Source organism: Ammodytes marinus (assembly GCF_949987685.1).
Source record: "Ammodytes marinus genome assembly, chromosome: 1".
NCBI classification, from domain to species: Eukaryota; Metazoa; Chordata; class Actinopteri; order Uranoscopiformes; family Ammodytidae; genus Ammodytes; species Ammodytes marinus.
Window position 1 is genome coordinate 7,230,108 of NC_137230.1, and position 27,249 is coordinate 7,257,356.

The 27,249-nt window shown below is 39.3% G+C and overlaps 2 protein-coding genes across 2 annotated transcripts; both read left to right on the forward strand.

The window, feature by feature from the left end:
* Positions 1-2,023: 2,023 nt before the first annotated feature.
* LOC307264968 (adhesion G-protein coupled receptor G1-like) lies at positions 2,024-3,653 on the forward strand (the record flags this gene model as incomplete). The annotated part of the gene is made up of 3 exons (XM_080046537.1): positions 2,024-2,125; positions 2,788-2,944; positions 3,520-3,653. The coding sequence occupies 3 exons, from the start codon at positions 2,024-2,026 to the stop codon at positions 3,618-3,620; spliced, it is 360 nt and encodes a 119-aa protein (XP_079902663.1). The 3' UTR covers positions 3,621-3,653.
* Positions 3,654-4,940: 1,287 nt separating this feature from the next.
* LOC307265076 (adhesion G-protein coupled receptor G2-like) lies at positions 4,941-16,760 on the forward strand (the record flags this gene model as incomplete). The annotated part of the gene is made up of 13 exons (XM_080046646.1): positions 4,941-4,991; positions 5,074-5,143; positions 5,704-5,845; positions 6,313-6,432; positions 8,759-8,869; positions 9,015-9,060; positions 9,246-9,340; positions 13,715-13,830; positions 14,056-14,324; positions 14,798-14,891; positions 15,083-15,212; positions 15,919-16,075; positions 16,660-16,760. Exons 4-13 carry the CDS (start codon positions 6,316-6,318, stop codon positions 16,758-16,760), a joined length of 1,236 nt encoding a protein of 411 aa, XP_079902772.1. The 5' UTR covers positions 4,941-4,991; positions 5,074-5,143; positions 5,704-5,845; positions 6,313-6,315.
* Positions 16,761-27,249: the final 10,489 nt, after the last annotated feature.

A 27,249-nucleotide genomic window follows, 5' to 3' on the forward strand; every position in this document is an offset into this window, starting at 1 on the left:
CTATGTGTTACCTACTACATAGGTTTTTTTTTGTGCTACCTATGTGTTAGGTAGCACAAAAAAAAACCCTATGTGTTAGGTAGCACATAGGGGTTTTTTTTTGTGCTACCTATGTGTTAGGTAGCACAAAAAAAAAACCCTATGTGTTACCTACTACATAGGTTTTTTTGTGCTACCTATGTGTTAGGTAGCACAAAAAAAACCCTATGTGTTAGGTAGCACATAAGGGGTTTTTTTTGTGCTACCTATGTGTTAGGTAGCACAAAAAAAACCCTATGTGTTACCTACTACATAGGTTTTTTTTGTGCTACCTATGTGTTAGGTAGCACAAAAAAAACCCCTATGTGTTACCTACTACATAGGTTTTTTTTGTGCTACCTAACACATAGGTAGCACAAAAAAAAACCTATGTAGTAGGTAACACATAGGGGTTTTTTTTGTGCTACCTAACACATAGGTAGCACAAAAAAAAAACCTATGTGCTACCTAACACATAGGGTTTTTTTTTGTGCTACCTAACACATAGGTAGCACAAAAAAAAAACCCTATGTAGTAGGTAACACATATCTATGTAGTAGGTATGTAGTAGCTACTACAATTTTGTGTACCTTATTGTAAAGTGTTACCAAATAAACCTTTATTTATGGAAGTCTGCCCTTGCTAAGAACATGTTACACTCGCTAACTACAAACTTTAATTTTTTTATTCAGATTTCAAAAATCTGCTGGGACACGTGCCTATACACATGCATGGGTGGCACGCATGTCACAAGCACACTTATGCTGTTTTCAAGACCTTAGCTGACCAGAGACCAGTTCTAGTGGCCACAGTCCTACCATTAATTTAGTAATTGAAAATTGCAAACTGATCTCTGATCACTGATCTCATATCAGTGGATTGGAGTGTTTGTGTGATGAACTTGGCAACTACCTATCAAAAAAAGTTAAGAAAGAAAAAATAATACATATCATCTCTGAACTAGGATACATATCAGGAAAAAAATTTAATTAAAAAAATAAAATCAAAATAAAAAATAACATTTGAACTGGGGGGGGGGGGCACTGGGGTGGCCAGTAAGAGTTCAGGGGGGGGGGGCGTTTTTATTTTCGCGGGGAGCTTGCACATGCATGCACAAGCATTATTTATTAAAAAAAAACAAACAAAAAAACAGGGGGCCCCACACTAGGACTTGAAACGGGCCCCCAGATCGTTAAGGCCGCCCCTGTGATAATGACAGGACTGGACTAATGACGACAGGGCAGTCATTTTCAACAATGAACATTGTGTGCACTGCCTCACACACAAACTCTCAGTTCAACCAAGTCCACAAACAAAAATATAACAATTTAAAATAGCGTTTTTCTCTTACTATGCATGTTGCTTTGTGGGACTTACTTTTAGCATGGAGAGAGTTGAAGTGGCGCTGAAGATTTGAAGCCTTGAAATGCGCAAATGACACCTGGCATATAAGGCAGAATGGCTTGGCATAACGTTCAACAAAAAATATGAACTCTCCCACTCTGTTTCAGAGCGAACTTGACACAAATAGTTTACTCACGGAAAACCTCCCTCCAAGCTGAGCGGGCAGTTTTATGTTGCGTCCGCACCAAACGTTTGCGAACGTTATGTTGCGTCCTCAATTAAACATTTGCGAACAGGCATACACATAGGGCCTACACATTAATACAATAAAAAAATAAATAATAGACAACATGTAAAACGAACGTAAGAGCCGCATGAAACGTTTGCGAACATGCACACACATAGACCCACACAAAAAAAAAGTATAAAAAAAAAAATTATAATCACATAATTTGATATGAACTGAAGAGTCGCTCGAAGCTGGGCAAAGAGCCGCATGCGGCTCGCGAGCCGCGGGTTGGCCACCCCTGGTCTAGAGTTTAGACACTGTATCCCCTGTAGTTCCAGAGATGGTTTATTTGGCTTTTGCAGTGTATGAGAATAAATCCTTATCTATGCTACCTCGCTTTTCAGGTGCTATATCGGAGACGACACAGTGAAGATGGTGACTACAGTGGGAGTGTTCTCCTTGGTGTTCATCTTTAACGTGGTCATGTTAGGGGTGACAGTCAGACGCGTGTTGAGCCTCCACCATCGCAAAGAGGTTTGAGTCCACCTATAATTCATTACACTCTGCTCTTGTTGTTTTCAAAAAGCCTTTGGGGATATTCTATTGTAATAATAATCCTTTGCTGTGAACGCATCACATGAAAATGGAAAAAAAAGTATTGTATGTGTATTCAAAGTCCATTATAATTGATCCATCTTGACCCTAGACCTACAGTACATGGTTGTTCAAAAACTACCAAAAACACATCATTGTGCCACATATTTGCCACATGACATGTTCTTCATTTGACCATGAGCACACACAAATGTAATTAGTTTAGTTATGTTTATATCTACTTTACATAATCAGTACAGCAACAGATGTGTTTGTATCTGTGTCTGGAAATAGTTCCTGACAGATGCACAATTTACTCATGTTTGTTTAGAAAGTAGAGTGGCTAGCTGTTGTAGGAGTCCTTTTTTAAATAAATGATATATTCCTGACCCATTTGTCAATATTGGATAAGTTGGCACAGAAGTGAGAAAGTGTATTGATCCATCAACTATGTGTCACTACTGAGATCAGAAGATAATCCTAGATCTGCTTCCACTCAGGAGGTGTTAAAAAATGTCATTTTCACCCTACCGTACATTGCATAGCTAGCTTCTTACTGTGGCTTGCTAATGTGTCCTTTAACACTGTGTTTTGCATGTCAGATAGGGCAGAGTGACCGCACCAGAGCCAAGCGAGGCCTCTGTACCCTGCTGGGAGTCACCACTCTGCTGGGCATCACCTGGGGCCTGATCTTCTTCTCATTCGGCCAACTGTCCACTGCTGGCCTCTACGTCTTTGCCATCCTCAACCCACTGCAAGGTCGGCACAGCCCGCTTCCACATGTCCATGTCCATCCTGTGCTGATGTTACTGTAATGTAAAGGTCTAGTGAGGCCAGTGAATACTAATATTATAAAATACCATGATGTGGATTGGGGAACGGTACTTCCACAATGCCTGTAAGCGGAACATGGCACCTTTTTACATTGCTCCACATATTTATGTACAATCTAACATGGTTAGTTGTAATGGCCAACTTGGGAATCTCCCGCTGTGAATGTGTAATAGAAACACAGATTTGTACAGCCAAGTGATAGCTTCCTTTACCTCCAATACATGTTCAAAGTCTCTGAACTTTTCACCATGGCACAGGTTGAGAAATGTACATTCCAACATAACAAGATTATTTTAATGTCAGTAACAAATTACTGTAAGAGACTTCCATTTACAAAGAATTTTTTTTTGCATAATATTGAAATACAATTTTTGATGTGCTGTGGATATAAGACCTGACCTGACAGTTTTTGTATCAGTCGTATTTGCATGTTTGACAGCATGGTCCTCTCCTCCGTCACTCTGTTTAACACTACTGTTTCCTTCTCTGGTTTCACTCAGGTGTCTTCATCTTCCTGTGGTTTGCCATGTCTATGAGGAAGATTGGAAACTCAGCATCTACTAAGATGAGTAGTAGTGAAACACGCAGCACCAACAGCTAAGCCTATAGACCCAACACACCAAGAGATTTTTTTTGTCTTTTTCCAGAAATTCTTTACTTTGCCATTTTTATTTTTGCATTAGATCATGATGTATTTGTAAGTACAACAAAAAAGCAAACCTGCTAACCGACGCTAACTAAGTGACTTTGTAACAGTAACCGTTCCAATAAAATTTGTTTTGTGACTTCTTCTCTAAAAACGTTATTGAGTCTTTACTGTATGCCCCCTATATTTCTTCCAGAAAGGTGCAGGCACTCAGTAAGTGACATGAAATTGGAAAAGTGTAGCGACAGAAATAGAAACAAAAAGACGCTTTGGATCACTGTTCAGCCAATTATTTAAACATGGCATAGCAGTCAATATAAAGAACATATCAAAAGGGGGGAGTTGATTTACATGTGGGACTAGTTTCGTTTTGAAGGGATCTCTGGGAATAGCAGTAAGAAAAGACAATGTATGCTAAATACATTCTAAAGATAGCATAAATTCTCTGAGAGTGTGGGTTTGGTGGCCTACACCTATAGCATTGTGCAATCAGAAAAGTGCTGACATGTATTTAAAAAAGAAAATTGTATATGATGTTCTATGTCTGTTGACAGACTCGGTTTACTGTTGCAGTGGAGTTTTGACTGTGACATCACTTCTCAACACATGAACTTGGAAAACAAACTCACCACAGTCATTTGGTTGCTGTAATAATAATAACAAAATGATTTCCTTGAAAAAAACACCCCCAGCGGATCAAACACAGGCAGTACTGTATGTTCCTTTAACGCTCCAATCATGAGATAAGCCAACCAGCATGGCCCACGAGTGTCTCGCTTTAACATCCTGTTCACTGCAGAGGTAAGACGAGAACTTCTTTATGTCCACAAAGGATTAATGTAAGTATTTGTTAAATCTTTAACAGCTCTAGTCTGTTTTATCTTCAGATTAAATAATTTGTACAGGGGTAAATTCACATTAAAAGGTAGGCCATGTTTTTTTTCTCTTAAAGTCAGAACCATCTAATGGAACTATGTTGTATTTATATTGAGTTTGATGTTATGGCTGAGTAATACCTACTGGTCCCAGTTAAGATCAATATATGTGGTGGGGTGATTCTTTTTTTCAATGTTAAAGTCAGATGTAATGATTAATGCTTTACCATATTATGGTTTGACATGTGTTGGTTAACACAGTGAAGACAGGTTTATGTTCTAAATGAATCCTCTTTACTTGACAGAATGAAGTGGTGGTTGCTCTGTTGGGTGGTCCTGTCTTTGGTATCTTATGACATCACCTGTAACGATAAAGGACATGGTTTAGGTAATTGTCAAAATGGAGGTTGCAGTCACGTTCAAACACAGTGCAAAAAGAAAAACATACAAGGTGAGAAACTTTTATTTTAATTAAACCTTTTATTATTTATTCGTATCTTACAAGTCAATTCATTATTATTTTTATTCTACAGGAGTTGCAAGCACTTGCATAGAAGATGTCAACAACATCTTGAAAAGTGGAAACTACCACAACACTCTTGAGTAATAATTACATTATGTTTTAAATTGAATTGTATAACTGTTAGGATTTGTTTAATGATTGTGAGAGCACTTAAAGAAAAAATTGCCCATCACAAGATATGTGGGGGTTGGATTTAAGATTCTGTGTTGTGGTCTATTAATGAGAATTTAATCGTCTATTAGGAACTTTTTCAGTATTTTTAAACTGTCCCATTTTTCCTTAGAATATTATAAATGACCTGTAACAGCGAACAAGACTATCAGTGGAAAGAATAATATTCTTATATAGTTTTTAGTAATGCATTTGTCCTGGTCATACACTGCATTAATCGTGAATCCATCCTGCCATGTCTCGTTAATTTGCTTTCAACATGGACATACAGTAGACCTATTTGAGGGACACTGGCACCGGCTGGCACGTGCTGGAAAACAGCTTTAAGACAGCTGACATCGTAAAAATACTACCGCTTTTGTCCAAAGGGGCCGCTAGTTTACAAAGTTCCTTGCAGCATCTTTAATTAAGAAAAACATTTGTAAATCAGAATGATCAGTGTTTGTATGTTTGTGTCCTTTTCAACCAGGGCCATCGAGAGCCTAGCACAGTTTCTACAGGAAACGGAAGTGAATGAGACTACATCCATAAATAGCAGCTCTTTGTTGGCCATCCTGCACAAATCCAAAGGCCCTTTCACAGGCCTTGACATTTATGCTAGTGAGAATGAGGTAAGGGTAACCTACATTTAATCTGAATTGGAGACTGATGCTGACCTCACACCAAACGACTTCTGACGCGATTTGATATTCGCAGACAAATTTACAATGTCGGACGGAAATCAAGAAAGTCTTGCTCAAGTTCTGGTACGTTCTCGTAATCTCAGTCATTTGGTGTGAGGTGGTCATCCGACCCTATTTCAGTAAGTCTTCGTCCCGTCTTGACGTTCCGACAAATCAAACATGTTTGTAAGTTATGTCAAAAGACTAATAATTCCAATTCAGAAATTCCTATTGTGCTATTAGTGTGTGAATTACCCATAGGGTTACATTATATTATGAAGTGTGCTTGTTGGAATGTTGGAGTTATTTCCCTGCTATTGTGTTGATGTAAGACACGATTGTAACTGTGAGCGTTTCATTATTCTGTTGGAAATATTAACATTGAATGTTTTTCTGGCTCACTGCCTCTGATATAGGCAATGACAGACAAGACCGTCACCAACAGCAAAGTGTGGGTTCAACTGCCAAGAGAGTTGGATGCTGGGTCAGACACCACAATTGTGTTTGCCATGCTTACATTGCCAGAGACAAACGAGGTCAGGGACAAGACTTACTTATGTAAAATTTGGTAGAAATAATTGGAAGAACTATTGTCCCACAGCCTATACGTATTGACATTGCAAACACAAGTTAAAAGATCACTCATGGATCATCGTAATTAAACATATTAAAATTCTATTGATATTTTTAAATGGCCCAGCCTGGGTCTTGTTTCCTATTTGTTATTTTGATTGCTGATGCCGTTTAATTTACTATCGTATTACAGATACAGACATGATCTCCTCTGAGATTGTACATGTGTATGCCACTAAGCACTAGATTGCAGCTTATACTGTACAAAGCAACACAATTAAAGTAATCAGGGGCCGTATTCACAAAACATTTTATCTTAGCGCTAAGAGTACTCCTAAGGAGCACTAAAAGTTCTTATTAAGGAGTAATTTCTTAAAACCTATTCACAAAGCTGATAAGACCAACTTTTACTAAGGAATGGGAGGGACTCCTAAGCTAAGACTAGAGGGCGGGGTTGACCCTGTTGCTATGGATGATGTCATGTTCATACCTTCTATGCCCACAGTGATTGGCTGAGAGGGAATGAGAGCTAAGAGTGAATTTATGATAGAAACACTGTGAGAGATATCCATATCGTGTCGCTGTATTAAAGTAAAGAGTTTTATATACAATTATTGACAAGTGACACTGATTTAACATGAAACCAAGATACTGCAGGGTTTTGTGGTGGATTTGAATAGTCTATAATATCAAAAGTTTGCTGACCGTGTATGTGTTAAAGGTTGAGGTCACTGGGGAAGAATGAGAGCACCCCCTAGAAGGACTAGTATCTGTCTATTTGTAGATATAATACACTTGATACCCCCCACACATGAGAATATAAGACACTGTTCTGTAACTAATCGAGTAGGTGCCACGCGGCTGTCAGCCCGCTGCTTCGATGCTCACTCTGAAATCCTCTATATTGTCTGATGGAATCCCTGCAATAAACTTGGAATACTGATACAAAGAGTCCAGTCTGAAGTCCCTTGTGTGTTGTCTTGGTCAAGCTATGGGGAACAAATCGGCTCCTACAGTTTCCCACGCATTCGTTCACAATTAACCTACAATAGCGCCACATAGGTCTATTCATTTTAAATTTTACAATGATTTGAATCGGAAACATATCCTCATTGAAGAGCTGCACGCCATGCACTCTCACTGTATTTCTCTCAATGGCGGACTATGCAGCAATAGTCAGACAACGACAAACCAGGAAATTCACAATTTAGAAACAACAGCCGGCGAAATCGTAAAGTGCATGCGGAAGGAAAAAGGCGAGACGCGCAACTATACAGTAGCGGACCTGTGGAATTTAGGCCTACTCTAGTAACAAATTAAACCCAAACGTGACACCAACAGTAACTTTCAGTGCATCGTAAACCGACAGCAACTGCAGGAAAAGGAACTTAATAAATATGTTTTTATATAAATATAATAAATATAAATGTGTCTATACTTTCTAAATATAGCTTTACTAAGATCATTAAACCCTTAAAGCTATTAAGGTACCCTTTGTAAAGCTCACTATCATTACATCTCTCCAAAACACCATCAAATGATTGTCTGTGATTTACTCTTAGTGACTTAGGAGTCCTCTCGAGGAGCTAGTTTTAGCGCTAAAATGCTTTGTGAATTACACTTATCTTAAAAAGTTAGGAGTCCTAAAATTAGGAGTGAAACGCCCCTTATTTTTGAGAGTTACTCCTAAATCAGCACGTTAGGACCTACTCTTAGCCGTAAAATGTTTTGTGAATACGGCCCCAGATGTTACACTCCCAGTTATACCTATCTATTTAAACCAACCATTTTTAAATAAAAACCAAATGATCCAAGTAGTCCAAATCGCTTTGCAAAGCTATCCCTTGGTTCAACTTTGAACAATAGATCAGGGACATGTTTTAAACTAGAGTGTGGTATTTTACTCAGTTGTGAATGTTCCTTACATTTTTAGAAATAAACCAAATAGTTGCAGTTAAACCATTACATTTAAACTTTGAATACACTTTTTTTTGTCTTTTGTGGTTAAAGGAAAAATCCACCCTAAAGCATCATTGATAATAATTGTGTTGCCAGTCTAGCGCTCTCCATTTAGTAAATGGAGTGGGTGTGCCACATAGAAAAGCAAACAAGGTTTGAGCTGGGTTGGTAAAAAGAGGATCTGATAAGAGGAATCACAACATTTCTATACAATGTTAATTTCTAGGACGACTGACTCCTTTTAACACAGTAAAGGTATTTCAAATGTTACACAATTGTTGTCTTGGATTAACTGTCAAATTAACTGGTTGACTGTATGTTTTACTGTAGACATCATATATATATGAGAGAAGACTGGTTGGCCTGAGTGTACGGGGCAAGAATATTTCAGGACTACAGGAGGCGGTCAACATCACAATAAACCTTACTACGGGCATACATGTAAATAAACCTTTTTTCACAACTAATTTCCCACAGCCATAACTTCTGTAACCTTTTATATTTGTATCTGTGGCCCGCCAAAAGCCCCAAATGTAATACAAACTAAAGAAACTTAATAGAAACTTGGTTCATTGTTGTGCCACAGGAGACACAAGAACCCAGATGTGTGTTCTTGGATTTCTCAACAAAGAGTGAGTAACTAGGCATCACAATCTGTCATGAATAATAACAGCAATAGTATTTTGTTATAAAGATGGACATTTTAATTCATTATGGTTTTGTGGTTTCATCCGTGACAGACAAATTGAGTTGATGTAAATCAAATGGGATGGAAACATTAAACATGTGTAATGGATCTGTTTGTTTGACTTACTAGACTATAGCAATGAAGGCTGCGGAACCAGCTGGGAACGTGGTCAGGATGAAGTCACCTGCTCCTCTGACCACCTCACATACTTCGGTGTGCTAATGGTAAGCTCAGCCATCATACAAAGAGATACGTTCGTTTATTTATTTATTTATTTATTTGTTTATTTGTTTGTTTGTTTGTTTAGCAGGGACAATGCACAGCACATAAGCAGTACCAGAGTTAGCTATAAACTCATTTTCATCTGTAGTCCCTGGGCAGGAAACAGAGTATTACATCTCTGTCAAGATGGGAACCTAACACTGAAGTATAAAAGCAATAACACACAATTTCACAACAGTAAAACACAACAACACAATACGAACAGTAAAATCACAACATTTAGGACACCACAACAACAACAACAACATCACAACAGTAAGACACCAAGAAAACAGGACATCACAACATTAAGAAAACAATATATGCATGATGGGTACATGCTTGGGTTAATTTCAGGCATGACTTCATCTTACATTTAAAACCAGCAAAGGTGTTCCACTCTCTTATGTCCCTTGGTACTAAGTTCCAAGACTTGGTGGCTCTAACTGAAAAAGCGGATGTACCAAACTCAGTGGATCTGTGCTGTACTACACAGTCCCCTCTGTTAGACGTTCTAGTTACCCTATTGTCTGTGCGCAGTGACACAAACTCCTTTAATGGAGGAGCGGCCAAATCATTAATTATTTTATAAACTAAACATACATCCGCAAGAAACACAAAACTAACAAAAGTCATGAGATTATGTCTTTGAATTATGTTACAGTATCGTAATGGCTTTTTGTCCAGAACCTTGAGTGTTTGTTTGTAAAGTGTTTGCAGTGGAGCAAGTGTTGTTTTTCCAGTTTGTGACCAGCTTGTAATACAGTATGAGATGTGTGAAAAGATCATGGAGTGCATGTAAAGTGTTGCTGCATCTAGAGGGAGCTGGTTCCTGATGTACCTAAAATTCCTTAAATTGAATTTGACTTTATTACACACCTGCTTCACATGTTTCTTAAATGAGAGCTGCGAGTCGATTGTTATTCCTAAATATTTCAAATGTGAAACAGTCTGGATCCTTTCTCCATTAACAATAATATCAGGCTGATTTCCATTGTTCCTATTATGAAAGTACCTGCATGCTGTTTTACTGATGTTGAGTGTCAGGCAGGACTTTGAGAGCCAATCAGAAATTTTGGCCATTGCTTCTGTTAATTTGGCGGCCACCTCACATCTGTTCTTTCCATGTGCGAGGATGACCGTGTCATCTGCATACATTTGTACGTCCACTTCTGGACATACAAGTGGCAGATCATTTACATATAAGCTAAACAACAAAGGTCCTAAAATTGAGCCCTGCGGGACACCAACAGAGCAGCCAATGAAAGATGAAGTCCTATCCCCAACTCTGGTGCATTGTTTTCTTCCAGTGAGGTAGGACTCCATCCATTTCATTGTTTCCACAAACAAATACAAATTGGACACTTTTGAGAGCAGCACGCTATGATTAACAGTATCAAATGCTTTGCTCAGGTCCAAAAATACCGCACCTACAGCGCTCCCACTGTTGAGACTTCATATCCTGTAGAAGAGCATGTGAAACGGTTTTCATGTAGGGCTATGTTTTTTAATATATGTGTAATGTTGTGTTCATGGTAATGAACCATAAAAAAAAAATATATATATAAATATATTAATATTATAAAATACAATAATATAACATATTTGGCAAAAAAGGTGTATTACAATTACCGGTTGTGGACTGTATTTAAGCACATTTACTCAAGTACTGACTGAATCTAAAGTGAGTAATTCCATGACAGTTTTAGTCTATAGTTTCTTCTAAAATTACACTGTTTCATACCCTTCCTGTCAAGTATGTCTATCTCTATATATCTATCTGCAATTTGGTGATTTTGAATTAACTGAAGGATGATGGGTTCATATATGGTTTGAGGAAATGAGCCACCTACTATTTCAGCAGTAAAATGCTGTTGTTGAACAAAACATAAGTCCATAGCCTATGGCTGACATGATTTTGACAAACATGTCATTCAGAGGTATATTCTTATAGAGATCTTGAAAGTCTGCATTCAGGGCTGTAAACTAGCGGTCGCCACTCGCCAAATGCGACCAAAATATTCCCCTGGCGACTTAATTTGGGAGGGATACATGCCACTGGGGCGGGTAAAAGTTTGTCCCGATGGTCGTGCTCTTGCGATAAATTATGCATGATAGAACAAAACATTGCAGTAGCTGTAAACTGATAAATTATGACGGTAGCAAACGTCAAGCTAAACTGGTGATTTGTTGTGTGTCACACTGAAGTAACTCCCCCGACGTCACCGCTGTAGAAAATAAGTTCCCCCGAAGAAACGTAGCGTGCGCGTCACCGCCATAGAATGTGAAGAACGCCGCTCTTTAAAAGTTTTGGCGCAGCAAAAGCAGTTCGAGCGCAGCAATGGAGCTCTAAATAGATACTGGATCGGATTGGTCCCATTTTTAGTTCTGACGAGTAATAAGTAATGAGTGTAGGGCTGCAACAACGAATCGATAAAATCGATTAGTAAAAGCGTTGGCAACGAATTTGGTCATCGATTCGTTGAGTCGCGCGATTAATAAATCACTTGCAGGCGCGGCACTGTTTACATCCAGCCGCCGACAGGTTCATGCACACCCACAGCGAGCCTTCCGCACGTGAAGCGGTGCGGGAAAGCTGTAGTGTGAGCGGCCACAGCTTGTATTTTTTTGGTCATATCTAACACTGGACTGTAGGCCTATATAAAAGTGTTGTACCTTTGCTGTATTTGGGTTAAAAAAAACTCCTTCAACTCAGTATCCGTCTAGTCCAAAAAAACTCTGTCAGCTGCTGCTGCTGCAGACTGTGTGCAGACGGGCTCGGAGAGTCGGCATCGGCGCATCAACAACAGTCATTCAAAGCAGCGGCAGTAATCACACAACCGAACGGTGTAGAAAGTCCCGTCAGTTAAATAGTAATCCAGTTTTTAAATCCATGTTAAAATCGGAAGGATATAGCTAGTTAGCTTAAAAAAAGTAGCAAACATGTCAACTGTGATGTGTTCAGGCCGGCTCAGTAATATGATTGATGTGTTCAAATGCAACACAAAAAAAATTTTTTTTTAGATTTTGGCGATTTTCCCACCAATATAAAATAGATAGTAAAGATGGAATTATGACCTGTTTAATGTCCTATCTTGAGCTATGATCATATCAGCAATTAAAGCAATAATACAAGTTCTATTTCAACAAAATAATAGAAAAGTATCAATAGTGATATCAATAAAGACTTGAATCGTTAAGGAGTCTCAAATGGTATCACTATCCATAAAAATTAATGATCTCCTGTCATCTGAGAGAAATTAAGATGATTTAATTGTTTTAACCGTTAGTATTTACTGGTTAAAAATCTTATCGTCGACTGGTTTACCATGGACATCCCTTATACTGTATAAATGTATATCATACATTGTATGTTTTTTTTGTGTTATCCCAGTTAGGTTTATTATTCATTTTTTATCATTTAATATTACTTTTAATTGTTCCGGGACATTGGAGCAATAACCTGGTGTTTTGACACTGCAGTCTGCACTGTTTTTTTTAATCCGATTCATCGATTAATCGAAAAAATAATCGACCGATTAATCGATTATTAAAATAATCGTTAGTTGCAGCCCTAAATGAGTGTTTCCTTTGTCACAGTTTTGCACTGTTAAAGTTTTAAATGTGCAATGTTTGAAATGAAATGAATGAAACTAAATTAATATAATATTAAAATGTATTTCTAAATATTACTTTGGCCTCTTTTCTAAGCATGTACTGCTATATAATACTGTTATCTCAATGAAAAGTACTGAAACAGATGTATATATGCAACAAAAAGAGGCAATTTATGATTTGGCCGGTAAAAAATGTACTTGGCCGGTAGATTCTTTCATCTACCGGTCCCCTTGGCAGGTGAGCCAAAAAGTTAGTTTACAGCCCTGTCTGCATTGCTGTGTAGCATTATTGAAACTGCCACTAGATGGCACACACGTTTAAAAAGTAACCATTCTAAACATAGCGATTTAAAGTAAAAATTGCCAAAATTACGTAGTAAAATACAACAATTTGTATAAAGATTGCTGGTATATAAATATCCTGGTGTATTGAAGGATCACTGACATGATTAGTATCAAAAATAGAAAATAGACATTACCCACAGGGGTTTCTATACTTGTAGATTAACATAGTTATCTGCCATAAGGTATTTCACACTAAAGCTATTGAAAGAGAAGCTAATACAAACTAAATCAAGTGTTACAATTGATCATGATAAAACATGTTTGGGTGTAAATGCGTATCTGCTTCACCACTCACTACACCTATCAAATATAGGCTGTAATGGAGTAAAATACAACGTTTCACAGTAAATTGTAATCTTTGAACTTTCTGCGCAGGTGACAGCTGATCTCTCACCTATTGACCTGGAGGTTCAGAGCTACATCACTCTGATTGGCTGCTGTCTCTCTCTTTTTGCCCTGGTCATCACTGTTCTGCTCTTCATCACAAACAGGTAACACATTATTTCCCTTGTGGATTACTCCTTTCTTTTTCATTATCATTCTTCCTTCTATACCTTTAATCTATACTACTCTCCCACATCCTTCGGTCCTTGTTCCCATCACTGTTTTAGCTCCTCTTATCAACTTTATTGGAGCTAATGTTATCGCCACTATGATATGACAATGGAATAGGCCTAATTTGACACTTATGATTAACTAATTCTCCTGTTTGTCAGAAAACTCAGAGAAGATGTCTCCATGAAGGTCCACCTCAACCTGGCCATTGCTCTGATCCTCCTCAACCTGCACTTACTCCCCAGTCAGGCTGTGGCAGCGCTGTCCTCCACTGGGCTTTGCCTTTACATGGCCCTCTCTCTGCACTACTCCCTGCTGGCCACTTTCAGCTGGATGGCCCTGGAGGGGTTCCACATCTACCTTCTCTTAGTCAGAGTCTTCAACATCTATATCAGGAGATACCTGCTCAAACTCAGCGTGGTAGGATGGGGTGAGTAAGGAACGGGATGCCAAGACCAGAGACCTATAAGCTGCAGCATCAGTCAACAAACTTTGGAGTGATTGAAAGGTGGAGTCAGAGATTCTGGAGATTGCTCGTTGTCAAAATCACTTTTTGTCGAAATCTGAAGGTAACTATTTCTTCACGATCCGCTACTGTACTGTACTGTACTGTGTGTGTTGAATATAAATCTGGTATAAATACACAGCCTAAGCTCTGTAAACTGGCATGTAAAGGGTATGTATACAAAGGGGGCCCACAGCTGGCAACATGCCCATTTACAGAGCTGTATTAACACTGGATTTTGTTGTTACAGCGTGCCCACAGTACAGACAGGTAGCGGATGTTAAGGAGATATTCACAGATTTTGAAATAAAGGGGATTTTGACAAGAAGCTTTCTTCACAGTAGCTGACTCTTTTAAGTAAAAGCAACAATTCCCTGTTTTATTCTTGTGTCTCTCAGGTATCCCTGCAGTCATTGTGTTCCTGGTGGTCGTCATAGACAGGGAATCATACGGACGTGTCCCTGTGACCTCTAACCCTAACAGCACTACAATGTAAGGGAGACGCTGTGGCAAGTTAGCCAGCATGTTTAATCTAGGCTAATAAGTTACTGACATTAATGATGTGTTTTGCATGTGCATTGTCTAGAGTTTAGACACTGTATCCCCTGTAGTTCCAGAGATGGTTTATTTTGCTTTTGCAGTGTATGAGAATAAATCCTTATCTATGCTACCTCGCTTTTCAGGTGCTATATCGGAGACGACACAGTGAAGATGGTGACTACAGTGGGAGTGTTCTCCTTGGTGTTCATCTTTAACGTGGTCATGTTAGGGGTGACAGTCAGACGCGTGTTGAGCCTCCACCATCGCAAAGAGGTTTGAGTCCACCTATACAGTAATTCAACTCTGCTCTTGTTGTTTTCAAAAAGCCTTTGGGGATATTCTATTGTAATAATAATCCTTTGCTGTGAACGCATCACATGAAAATGGCAAAAAAGTATTGTCTGTGTATTCAAAGTCCATTATAATTGATCCATCTTGACCCTAGACCTACAGTACATGGTTGTTCAAAAACTACCAAAAACACATCATTGTGCCACATATTTGCCACATGACATGTTCTTCATTTGACCATGAGCACACACAAATGTAATTAGTTTAGTTAAGTTTATATCTACTTTACATAATCAGTACAGCAACAGATGTGTTTGTATCTGTGTCTGGAAATAGTTCTTGACAAATGCACAATTTAGTCATGTTTGTTTAGAAAGTAGAGTGGCTAGCTGTTGTAGGAGTCCTTTTTTAAATAAATGATATATTCCTGACCCATTTGTCAATATTGATGACTTCAGTAGGATAAGTTGGCACAGAAGTGAGAAAGTGTATTGATCCATCAACTAATGGCAGTGATCTCATGGTGAAGAAGCAATATGTGTCACTACTGAGATCAGAAGATAATCCTAGATCTGCTTCCACTCAGGAGGTGTTAAAAAATGTCATTTTCACCCTACCGTACATTGCATAGCTAGCTTCTTACTGTGGCTTGCTAATGTGTCCTTTAACACTGTGTTTTGCATGTCAGATAGGGCAGAGTGACCGCATCAGAGCCAAGCGAGGCCTCTGTACCCTGCTGGGAGTCACCACTCTGCTGGGCATCACCTGGGGCCTGATCTTCTTCTCATTCGGCCAACTGTCCACTGCTGGCCTCTACGTCTTTGCCATCCTCAACCCACTGCAAGGTCGGCACAGCCCGCTTCCACATGTCCATGTCCATCCTGTGCTGATGTTACTGTAATGTAAAGGTCTAGTGAGGCCAGTGAATACTAATATTATAAAATACCATGATGTGGATTGGGCAACGGTACTTCCACAATGCCTGTAAGCGGAACATGGCAACTTTTTACATTGCTCCACATATTTATGTACAATCTAACATGGTTAAGAGCAGGAACTGTAATGGCCAACTTGGGAATCTCCCGCTGTGAATGTGTAATAGAAACACAGATTTGTACAGCCAAGTGATAGCTTCCTTTACCTCCAATACATGTTCAAAGTCTCTGAACTTTTCACCATGGCACGGGTTGAGAAATGTACATTCCAACATGACAAGATTATTTTAATGTCAGTAACAAATTACTGTAAGAGACTTCCATTTACAAAGAATTTTTTTTTGCATAATATTGAAATACAATTTTTGATGTGCTGTGGATATAAGACCTGACCTGACAGTTTTTGTATCAGTCGTATTTGCATGTTTGACAGCATGGTCCTCTCCTCCGTCACTCTGTTTAACACTACTGTTTCCTTCTCTGGTTTCACTCAGGTGTCTTCATCTTCCTGTGGTTTGTCATGTCTATGAGGAAGATTGGAAACTCAGCATCTACTAAGATGAGTAGTAGTGAAACACGCAGCACCAACAGCTAAGCCTATAGACCCAACACACCAAGAGATTTTTTTTTGTCTTTTTCCAGAAATGCTTTACTTTGCCATTTTTATTTTTGCATTAGATCATGATGTATTTGTAAGTACAACAAAAAAGCAAACCTGCTAACTGATGCTAACTAAGTGACTTTGTAACAGTAACCGTTCCAATAAAATTTGTTTTGTGACTTCTTCTCTAAAAACGTTATTGAGTCTTTACTGTATGCCCCCTATATTTCTTCCAGAAAGGTGCAGGCACTCAGTAAGTGACATGAAATTGGAAAAGTGTAGCAACTGAAATAGAAACAAAAAGACGCTTTGGATCACTGTTCAGCCAATTATTTAAACATGGCATAGCAGTCAATATAAAGAACATATCAAAAGGGGGGAGTTGATTTACATGTGGGACTAGTTTAGTTTTGAAGGGATCTCTGGGAATAGCAGTAAGAAAAGACAATGTATGCTAAATACATTCTAAATATAGCATAAATTCTCTGAGAGAAAGGGTTTGGTGGCCTACACCTATAGCATTGTGCAATCAGAAAATTGTATATGATGTTCTATGTCTGTTGACAGACTCGGTTTACTGTAGCAGTGGAGATTTGACTGTGACATCACTTCTCAACACATGAACTCGGAAAACAAATTCACCACAGTCATTTGGTTACTGTAATAATAATAATAATCAAATGATTTCCATGAAAAAAACACCCCCAGCGGATCAAACACAGGCAGTACTGTATGTTCCTTTAACGCTCCAATCATGAGATAAGCCAACCAGCATGGCCCACGAGTGTCTCGCTTTAACATCCTGTTCACTGCAGAGGTAAGACGAGAACTTATGTATGTCCACAAAGGATTAATGTAAGTATTTGTTAAATGTTTTCCTTCATCATCGTGGTGTATTTTGACTTTAACTGTGATCTTTTTGTACAGTAGAATACAACGTAATTATTATTTTTTTCTTTATTATTCATTTGATCTGACTAGAAAAGTTTGAAATTTCGGCTTCAAATTTCCCGTTTGGTGGAACTGTACTAAAGACGTTTTTCGATCTTAAGAAGCAATAGCAACTGTTTAGATAAAAAGTTTTCCTAGTGTTAACGTCATGAGAATTGAATTAATGTTTGTCTCTTTTTATACTATAGCAGACTAGAGTGCTGTCTCCATGCATGTACGATCGAAATAAGATAAAGTGAATAAGAAGAAGAAAGCTGAAATCATTTATTGCAGTGTTGTGCTGTGTTTTTTATTTTTTAACAGAGAAAGACAATAATATCAAGGGCTATAATTTCCTGAATGGGTGAACTAGAAATGTGTTGTCCACTGTTGGAGTAAATTAATATTTGTAATATGTGTACCTTTTTAATATTTGTACTTGTAAAACACATGGCAGTGCTTAGAAAATAACTGCAGTGTTACTAGCAGAGGGTGTCATATGTGTAGTTTTGTTCTGTTTTGTTTATTTTGTCAGACTTTACACATAAGTATTTCCTTGTAGGATGTAAATGAACTTGATTGACTGATTGAATAGATATGCCTTATTTATTCCATCAGTCCCTATTCAGACGAAGTACAATGGTGCCCTTTCTGCTGTTGCTGCTGCTACCTGAATCTCTAGCTGACCAAGGTACGAATGTGGGTTTTCTCAGTAAAGATTAATGCATCCATTCATTATTCATTAAAAAGATATCGATTGGTTTCTTCTAGATATTTCTGCTCTGTTGCATAGTCCAAGTACAAATATTGAAAGCCACCTGATTGTACTTACAGTAAGTTACTATTACCCTCAGCAAACTCCTGCCACCCTCAGTTTCTTTTAAATCACAAAAAACAAAATGATGAAGAGTAAATAAGATGTCATTGTGATCTTAAAGTACTATGTAAACCATCTTTCTGTGTTCACAATCAAGTTTGTCAATAAAAGGCTGCACTACCTACCATGTAATCATGGTCATAAGTCAGTAAAAGCTGTGTCTTTGAATATGGTTTGCTGTTGCGAATACAACTTTTCTCATGCAACTAAATAATTCAAAACTTGTTACTGAAGATACCTCAGATACACTGACTTGTGTTCTGCTGTTTCTGTGTTCAGTCTGTCTCAACATTTCAAACGGCGACATCAGTATTATCACTACGCACGCGAACATCACTGAAGCAGGCTCTGATAATGTGAAATGTACAATGGAAGGATATCCCTGCTTTTCCCAATGCACCTTCAGCAACAATCAGTGGCTCAACGGATCATCCATTTGTTTGGAGGCTGATGTGGAAACACATCAAACACCTACCAAGGTTGTGTACACCATGAAATCAGGTAAGTTATTACAATCTCTCTCAAGTTGACCGCTTACATCTCAAGTCTGATTCCTCTCTCTCACATCTCAGACAGAACTTGCACTTTTTACTTGTGCAAAGAAATCACCATCTTGCAACTGCTGCATTCGCTGAATAGTAAGAGCTGTGAACAGGAGGAAATGATGCAACTTCACTTCATGAGGGATTCATGTGCAGAGCTTTTCAATAGCAACCATAAAGTGAAGACCACCTTCATTAAGTAAGTGTCAGGCCTGATGCAGGTGGGCATACTCCTCTATCTTCTGCTCTGTGGACACATCTGTTCGTTCATATAGTTTTTAGGGATGCAAGCAGCATGGCTAATTTCTCTCCCGCAAATCAGTTTGGACTTCATCTGAAATCCGTGGGAAGGAGCCCGGTCAAAAAAGTGACCAGGCCAATCAGAGCACACTTTCAGACTTAACGTTTGTCCGTTAGTGGAAGGCAGCTCCTGATTGGTTCATGTTGTCGTCAATAGCCTCCAGTCAGACCAGACCCTCCCCACTTTCCGTCTGTTAGTGGAAAACAGAACTTGATTGGTTCATTTAGTCATTGACCTGGATTGGATATGTTTTAGGCTTTAGGTGATGTTTTATGGCCTGCATAACAACCATCAAGCATTTATCAGAGTAAGAACAATATGCCAATAAAAAATTTGACAAGTCTGGATCATTGGTGAATTGTATTTGTACTTAATTCAAAACATAAAAGCACCAAGAATTCTCCTTAATCACTCTTACATGCCACACAAGAGCACATCTGTTCACACAACTGGTTCTTGCATGCGGCTTGTTGTCTGTCTGCAGTGTGGAAAGACAGATCATTCATAACATCATGGAAGCTTCCCTGCTCGTTGCTGGAGACTCCGTAAACTACAACTTGAAGGCATTGTCTTTGAGTATGATCAATGTCAGTGAGGCTAACCTCACCGCCACAGGGAGCAACCCCAGGATCCTCATAGCAGCTCCACAGGTACACAAGCTGTGAAGAACATTTAGAAGAGATGGTTTAGATAGAATGGTGCTGCATGCTCATTTCTTTGTGACATCATCTTCGTATGTCCACTTTCAGCTGCTGCCTCAGAACGAGTCATTTGTCCCCGACTCTTGGCTGCCTGTGTATGAGCTGCAGGCCATGCCACAGGAGAAGAGGATTATTGCTTTGGTCAGCTACATGCAGCACAGCCAGTTCCAAGTATATATTATTGATATCGTTCATCGTCCAGCCAGTATCCAAACCCATATTTCAATCTGTAATTTACAGTTAAAATGCAGTCTTTTTCAAAACTGTATAGGCCTATGCAGTTTATTTGGTCATTACGGGTTTGAAAAGGTCACATATTATGCTAAATGCACTTTTTAAATGTGTTCTATTATATCCATGGGTCCACGGTGTGCCTAGAGACTGCCAAAATATTTAAAAAAATAACAATCTCTCCTTTTCTCACTCTCCCCCTTTCTGAAACCCCCACCCCTCCCCCCCAATATACTCCAGTCAGAATTCTCCTCGTTTCTGACCTCACAAACTGGAAAGCCAGAAGCTTCCACTGTGCAGCCCACACCCCTATTTCTTATTGGTCCACGGCCCTGACAGACAGAGGGCGAGGCGTATCTGGCTTCGCTTCCGGACAGGGGGCGGGGGGAGCTCAAAGATTGTATATTTACGAGGGGAGCTGCAGCTCTTTTTTTTAAAATAGGCCATTGTGAGATTAGCTGAACATCAGCATAGTACAATAAATTATCTGAAAGTTTTTTTCAGCAAACAATTAAAGAAAAACTTATTAGGGACCACTAAGACCATATAATATGGTGTATAATAGTACCGAAAAGTGTATAATATGGGAGTTTTAAATATTTATAGGTATGGTATGTTATGGTTCTCTGTGTCCTCGCCTGACTGCACTGAAACTGTCTCCTTTTAGTTTGAAGAGGAAGACATCTCATCAATGGTTCTCAGAATAGAGCTACTGGGTGGACAACACCTTCAAAATCTGAATACTACAATACAGATGACTTTCAGAATTCTTCCACACACAAACATGGATGTAAGTCTATGGACGTATGTGCTTGTTGCATTTGTAGTTTCATGGTTAAAACTTAGATGCCCCTCACTATGCATTGATTTGATGTTATTGGATTTGTTAACAGTATGCCGCTGTTAGTAGTATGTATTTAACATACTTTTATATTTTTAAACAAGCCTCTAATGGGCAGAATGTTTGATTGTTGACTTCAATGTTGCCCTATATTTTTGTGTTTTTACAGAATCACTCTTGGTTACAGTGTTGCTATTTCGATGAGAATGGTAGGTGTATATCAATTTTTGCTCATGGCAGGATAAACAGCGGCACACTGGAATTTTATTCTAGTTATCATTTACTTAAGCACTGAGCAATCTATATGTTTTACATTTGTAACAAAAAATTGTTTGTGAACATCTCTGCGAGACTATTAGATCAGAAGGATAGTCTGAGTTATATGACTTTTGACCCAATTATTGTGTTGAATGTATAGAAAAATAAATGCATTTGAAGACTGCTTAAAATATCAAAGTTTATGTTAGAGTAACGAATTATAATGTATTTTTCAAGCAATGGCCAGAAACGTTTTATTCATAATATTATAAATAGGCCTGAAGAAGTTCACTCATGTTCACATTTCCAGATTGGCACTGGAAAACAGATGGATGTGAGACTTACAACAAAACTATTGATAACCACACTGAGGTTACTTGCCAATGTAACCATGCGACACCGTTTGCCGTGCTACTGGTAAGGAGCCTCACTTCATTCGACTGACTCTCTTCTGATGCTTTATGAACCAATTAGACAAGCCTATTCATGCTACAAGGATACAGGATATAAAATAATACATGCATTGATAGTTCTTCGGTCATCATTGCTTAGTGCTGGTTTTTATCCCAATATGAGAAATCACCAGATAAATGTCTAGATATTCCCAGATGTTGGTAAAAGTAACCTGTGATTTGAAGATATTTACTGCTATTCTATCTTTTCTGCAGATTAGAGATCCAATTGCTGAAGTCCATTGGAAAATTTTGTCATACATCAGTTACATTGGCAGCAGCCTGTCTGCCTTCTTCACCGCTTTGTCCCTTGTCATATATGTCTACAGTCGGTAGGTATACATGTATTCTCTGCACCTATTTTCACAATCAGCTTCCTACTAGGAGTGATGGTATCCTACATGAGCACAGTTTTTTCTCTGTCAACGTTACAGTTGTTGTTGTTTCCCTTTTTTATTTGTGTAATGCGTAACTTTTCATATAAATGAATGTCAGTTACATTCAAGCCATTGCCAAATGAGTTGACACAAAACTCTCTCTGTATTTCTCGGTATGGCAGCGTTTACAAACTGGTGTCTGCCCCAAACACTGGCGCAGGAGCTCAAAAAGTGCCAACAAAATGTTAAAGCCACTACGAGTAACATGGCACGTTGGCGTCCCCTTTGGGCAAAAGCGATAGTATTTTTACGACGCCCGCTGTCGCAAAGCTGTTTTCTAGCTCGTGCCAGTGTGAACTGAGAAGGGCGCAATATAGTGCATGTCCGTGTGTTGAAAGTGTGAGGACTCTTTTCGGCTCCGTGAGAGTGGTTTTGACACTGCATCAACTAATGAGAGTCAGTGCTACACACACCTGATCAGGGCTGGACTGGCCATCGGGCGTACCGGGCAAATGCCCGGTGGGCCGGCAGGCATTTTGGGCCGGGCCGGCAGGCATTTTGGGCCGGGCCGGGTCCATTTATAAAAAAAAAAAAAACCTTGGCCAAGTCACACAGCCAAGGGCCCTTCCCTATCGGGAGTGCCATGGACATATAATTGTGCGTGCAGGCTGTCAACTTCACCTGAAAGTTAAATAAAACTTTGTTCCAGGCCATTACTCATTATGAGTGGTTCTAGGCTGGGCCTGGCCCAATCACACACACAGCAGAGGGCCGCCCATTCAGAGGCTGCATTGAATTGTATTATCATGCATTCAACTTCTACTCGGTAATTATGAGCATCTGACGATGGTCAGTTACGTTCAGGGCCGTCGGACTGCGGACAGGCTTGGGGGGCCCAAGGCAGAGGGGGGCTGCACCCAAAGAAATAAAAACATTTTTTTTTTTTTTTTTTTTTTTACTGGCTCAATATAGGCCCCTGATCTTTGAAGGCCCAGAAAAACGTTATTTAGGGAGAAAAAAAAAAGATTTCATGGGCCTTTCATTCGTCAGTACATTTTTGTTATTTTTTATATAACATTGTTCGAGGCTACGAAGATCAGGGGCCTATATTGGGCCATTAAAAAATACAAACGAAGGAAAAAAAATTCCCGAAGCTTTTAAACATGTACATTTCTTCTTTCTGCTTTTTGGTCATTCTGTGTCTATAAATTATTCCAGCAAATAGTACTAAATAGCTTACATAGGAAACAGTTGATTTAGCCTTAGTTTTCTCCTCAAAGTGCACCAGATTGATGAATTTTACTTTAACATTTGAAAAAAAATCTTCCGGGGGAGCATTCCCCCGGACCCCCCTAGAAGGTCGAGGGTCCACGACACAGTCTCCCAAATTCCTGTGAGAAACACTGTGTGTGTGCATGTTTATTAAGAGTCATTAGACCAGGGGTTGTGTTCAAATACGCGTAATGATTTGGTCATTCATCAATAGAAACATTGTGTTGTTATCTGGCTCAGAGAGGGACCAGTCACTCATACGTTTTGGACTATAGACAAACATAGCTTTTACATGTTTGTATTGTAAGACCGCCTCTCAGAGGGCCCATCAGGACTTCCTGTATGGGCCCAGAATTTGGAGCAACGCCCCTGCCTCCACATATCGTAAAAATAATCATGGTGGGCTGCCATGGCCAAAAATGCCAGGGCCGATTTTTTGTCCCAGTCCAGCCCTGCACCTGATTGCAATGAGTTGATGCAGCAGCGTCACCTAACTACTCTCTCTCACGGAGCTGAAAGATTACGTGTCCTCACAGAAAGCGAATGAACGAGAGACGGCAGTTAGTATGGATCACGATGAGGTAATGTGTTTGTGTTGTTGATGTAAATAATGACTATTTCAGATAATGGTTATCTGATGATGGTGAAGCAAAGCAAACTTTGTGTTAGTACCAACCGCTCATTCATTTAGGAGTAAACACTGCAGTCTAGTTTCGCTCTCGTGAAATTGTATACACGTTGCTTGGCAACGCCCTCGTCCCACCCGTAGCCCATATCACTCTCCCTTTTAGCTTTTCTTCATTGCATTCTCTTTTTTTTCTTTGATGGTTCAGCCCCGTTATCAGTCATTATGACGACAAATAACTGTCTCAAACAAGGCTCCTGCTCCCCTTCCCTCACCTGGAGGGATAGGCTTTCTCAAATCGCGTTGCTGCTCCACACTGAAATCTGCGACCAATACGGATATGTGACCATAGAGCCTGCACGAGCGAACCGAAAATCGGACTGGGTGTGCGACCAGACCAAACGCAGTAATAAAAACTATATAAAAACGTCTTTCTTTGCACCGATGGTCTTGTTTGCTGTTAAAGGTAATTTATGATTATCAGAGGAAACATGAGGCTGTTTAAAAGATATTTAAATGTTACTCATAGCTGCTTTAATAATGCAAAAAAAAAAAACCTGGACACTCAGCAGAAGGAATAAAATCCTTGTATGATCACAATTCCTCAGATTTCCTCATGGGGGCAACAGAAGTTACGCACTATATAGCTTTAAGAAGGACAAAATGAGCCCCTCCCCCAAAAAATGTTTTGACCGATATTGAATGAGGATTCAGCTTGTGTGTGTTGTGTATCATTATTCTGCTGCAGTATCACATTAGGAAAAGGCACAGCCACACCCGTGTTGATGTTTTAAACTGAACTTACCTCAGCATGTATTTACTGTTATATTCTGATGTAGTCTCCCCCTCTTTCTCTTTGTCAGCAAACAAAAAATGGATTACTCCATGTCCATCCATGTATCTCTGAGTGGGGCCTTGTTTTTACTTAACTCAGCCTTCTTGCTAACCGAGTGGGGGGCCACGGCCAAGCCAGACTGGGTGTGTGTGTTTTTGGCATCTCTCCTGCATTACTCCCTGCTCTGCTCTTTCACATGGATGGCCATAGAGGCATTTCACCTCTACCTTCTGCTTATCAAGGTGTTCAACACCCAATACAAGCACTACATGGTCAAACTCTCTCTGGCTGGATGGGGTGAGTGCTGCAATGGCACCTTCTGGTTACTCATTTATTGTTGTTTTATGTATAATACACAGGTGACTTGAGAATGTATGCAGCTGTGTGTTTGACCACTGGGTGGAGCAATGGCACAGAAAATGCTTAAAAGAAATCACCAGCAGGGGATAGTGGAGCGGCTAAGTGCTAGCCTGGCATTCCCAAACCTGCCACTAGGCGCTGGCAAATTAAATTTGCTGCGCCTGTCAGGGTCTGGATTTCCAGGCTAGCTAAGTGCTTATTTTCGTCAGAATCTTTCAGTTGATGATAGTGGAAATTGGCATGAGCAGTCTCCATGGATCACTTGACAAGAAAATTGTCCGAGACATTTGAAATTGTGAATTTGGAAATGTTTCATAGTATTAGGTTTTTTCATTAAACATTTATTTTTTTCATTGCATTGTCTCGGACAATTTTCTTGTCAAGTGACCCATAGAGACTGCTCATCCCAATTATCACGCTTATATCACAAATTGAAAGATTGTTGCACTTATCTGGTCCACTTGGAGGTACATGTGTTATAAGGGGAAAGCAAACTGTTTTAGTGTGACAGCGTTTCGAAACCCTTAATTCAAGTGATTGACACCATAACCTGATCAGTATTATAGGTTAGGGATAAATCTTTTCTGACATCAATCCCCTCTAAGGCATCACTGGAAGTATCTTGATAAGACAGTATACTGTAGTATGTATGCTTGAGTTATGAAATGTTGCATTATTTAATATGATATTAAACCGTGTGTGTGATTCCTCAGGGATCCCTGGTGTAATTGTGGCAGTCACTTTGGGATTGAAGGATATTAAACAATTTTACGGAGTTACACATTTGTCCATGGCTGATACCAACCAAACCACGGCCATGTAAGTTAGTCAGAACTGCTTTTGGTTAGACAAAATGTATAATCAATGTTTGCATCACAGAGTTTAGCAACGTTTTCACAGCTTTAGCGTAAACTTTTCTTATTTTATTAATTGTGTTGTCCATATGTTATTTGGATTATTCGTCTGCATAAATATGACAAACACCTTAAGAGACATAATATTCAAGAAAAATGCTTTCTAAAAAAGATGACGTGCTGTACACAAAAACATATGATTATATTCTTGTATACAATAATGGAAAAGGCCTTGAGATTAAAATCTAGGGCTAGGCCAATTTGACCACACTAACATTACTTACAGAAATGAATTACAGTAGTGTGTGGGTGAAAGCAATGTGTATTGTGCAAGGGAACGGCAGACTATTATAGATAGAGAGAGGTAGTAACAGAATCTTAATACATGGCTCCAGCTGAAATAAATGCCAACCATAAATAGTATTTATTTTGTAACACTTTGTTTTCATTAAACAACTATTGTAAGGATTTAAACTTTGAGTGTCCTCCTTGTCCCACAGCTGCTGGATCACAGATGACTCCTTTTTCTACTCTATGAACCTGGTGTATTTCACTGTCACGTTCATCTTCAACTCTGGCGTACTGTTGGCAGTGGCCTCTAGCATCTGTAAGTTGAAACAAGTGTCCAGGAGCAGCTCGGTGCAACACGGAGACCCAGCCAGGTTCAGTGAGTCCTGCAGGAGCGGCCTCACTGTCTTTGGTCTGACCTGCCTGATGGGGACCACCTGGGGTCTGGCCTTCCTGGGCTCAGGATATGTCAACTACCCCATCCTCTACCTCTTCTGCATCCTCAATTCCACACAAGGTCTGCAGTCCGCTTTGAGTAGTGTTTGTGTCTGTTCAAAGGATTATAAATGTGGAGTCAGCAATTCCGAAGAACGCTTGTGGTCAAAATCACCTTTTGTCATATTCTGGGAATATCTCCTCAAAATCCGCTACCTGTATGTGCGATGAAAAAAATGCTAATGTTAATGCACATCCTAGACTCTGAAAACTGTTATGTAAACAAAGGGTATGTTAAGGGGGC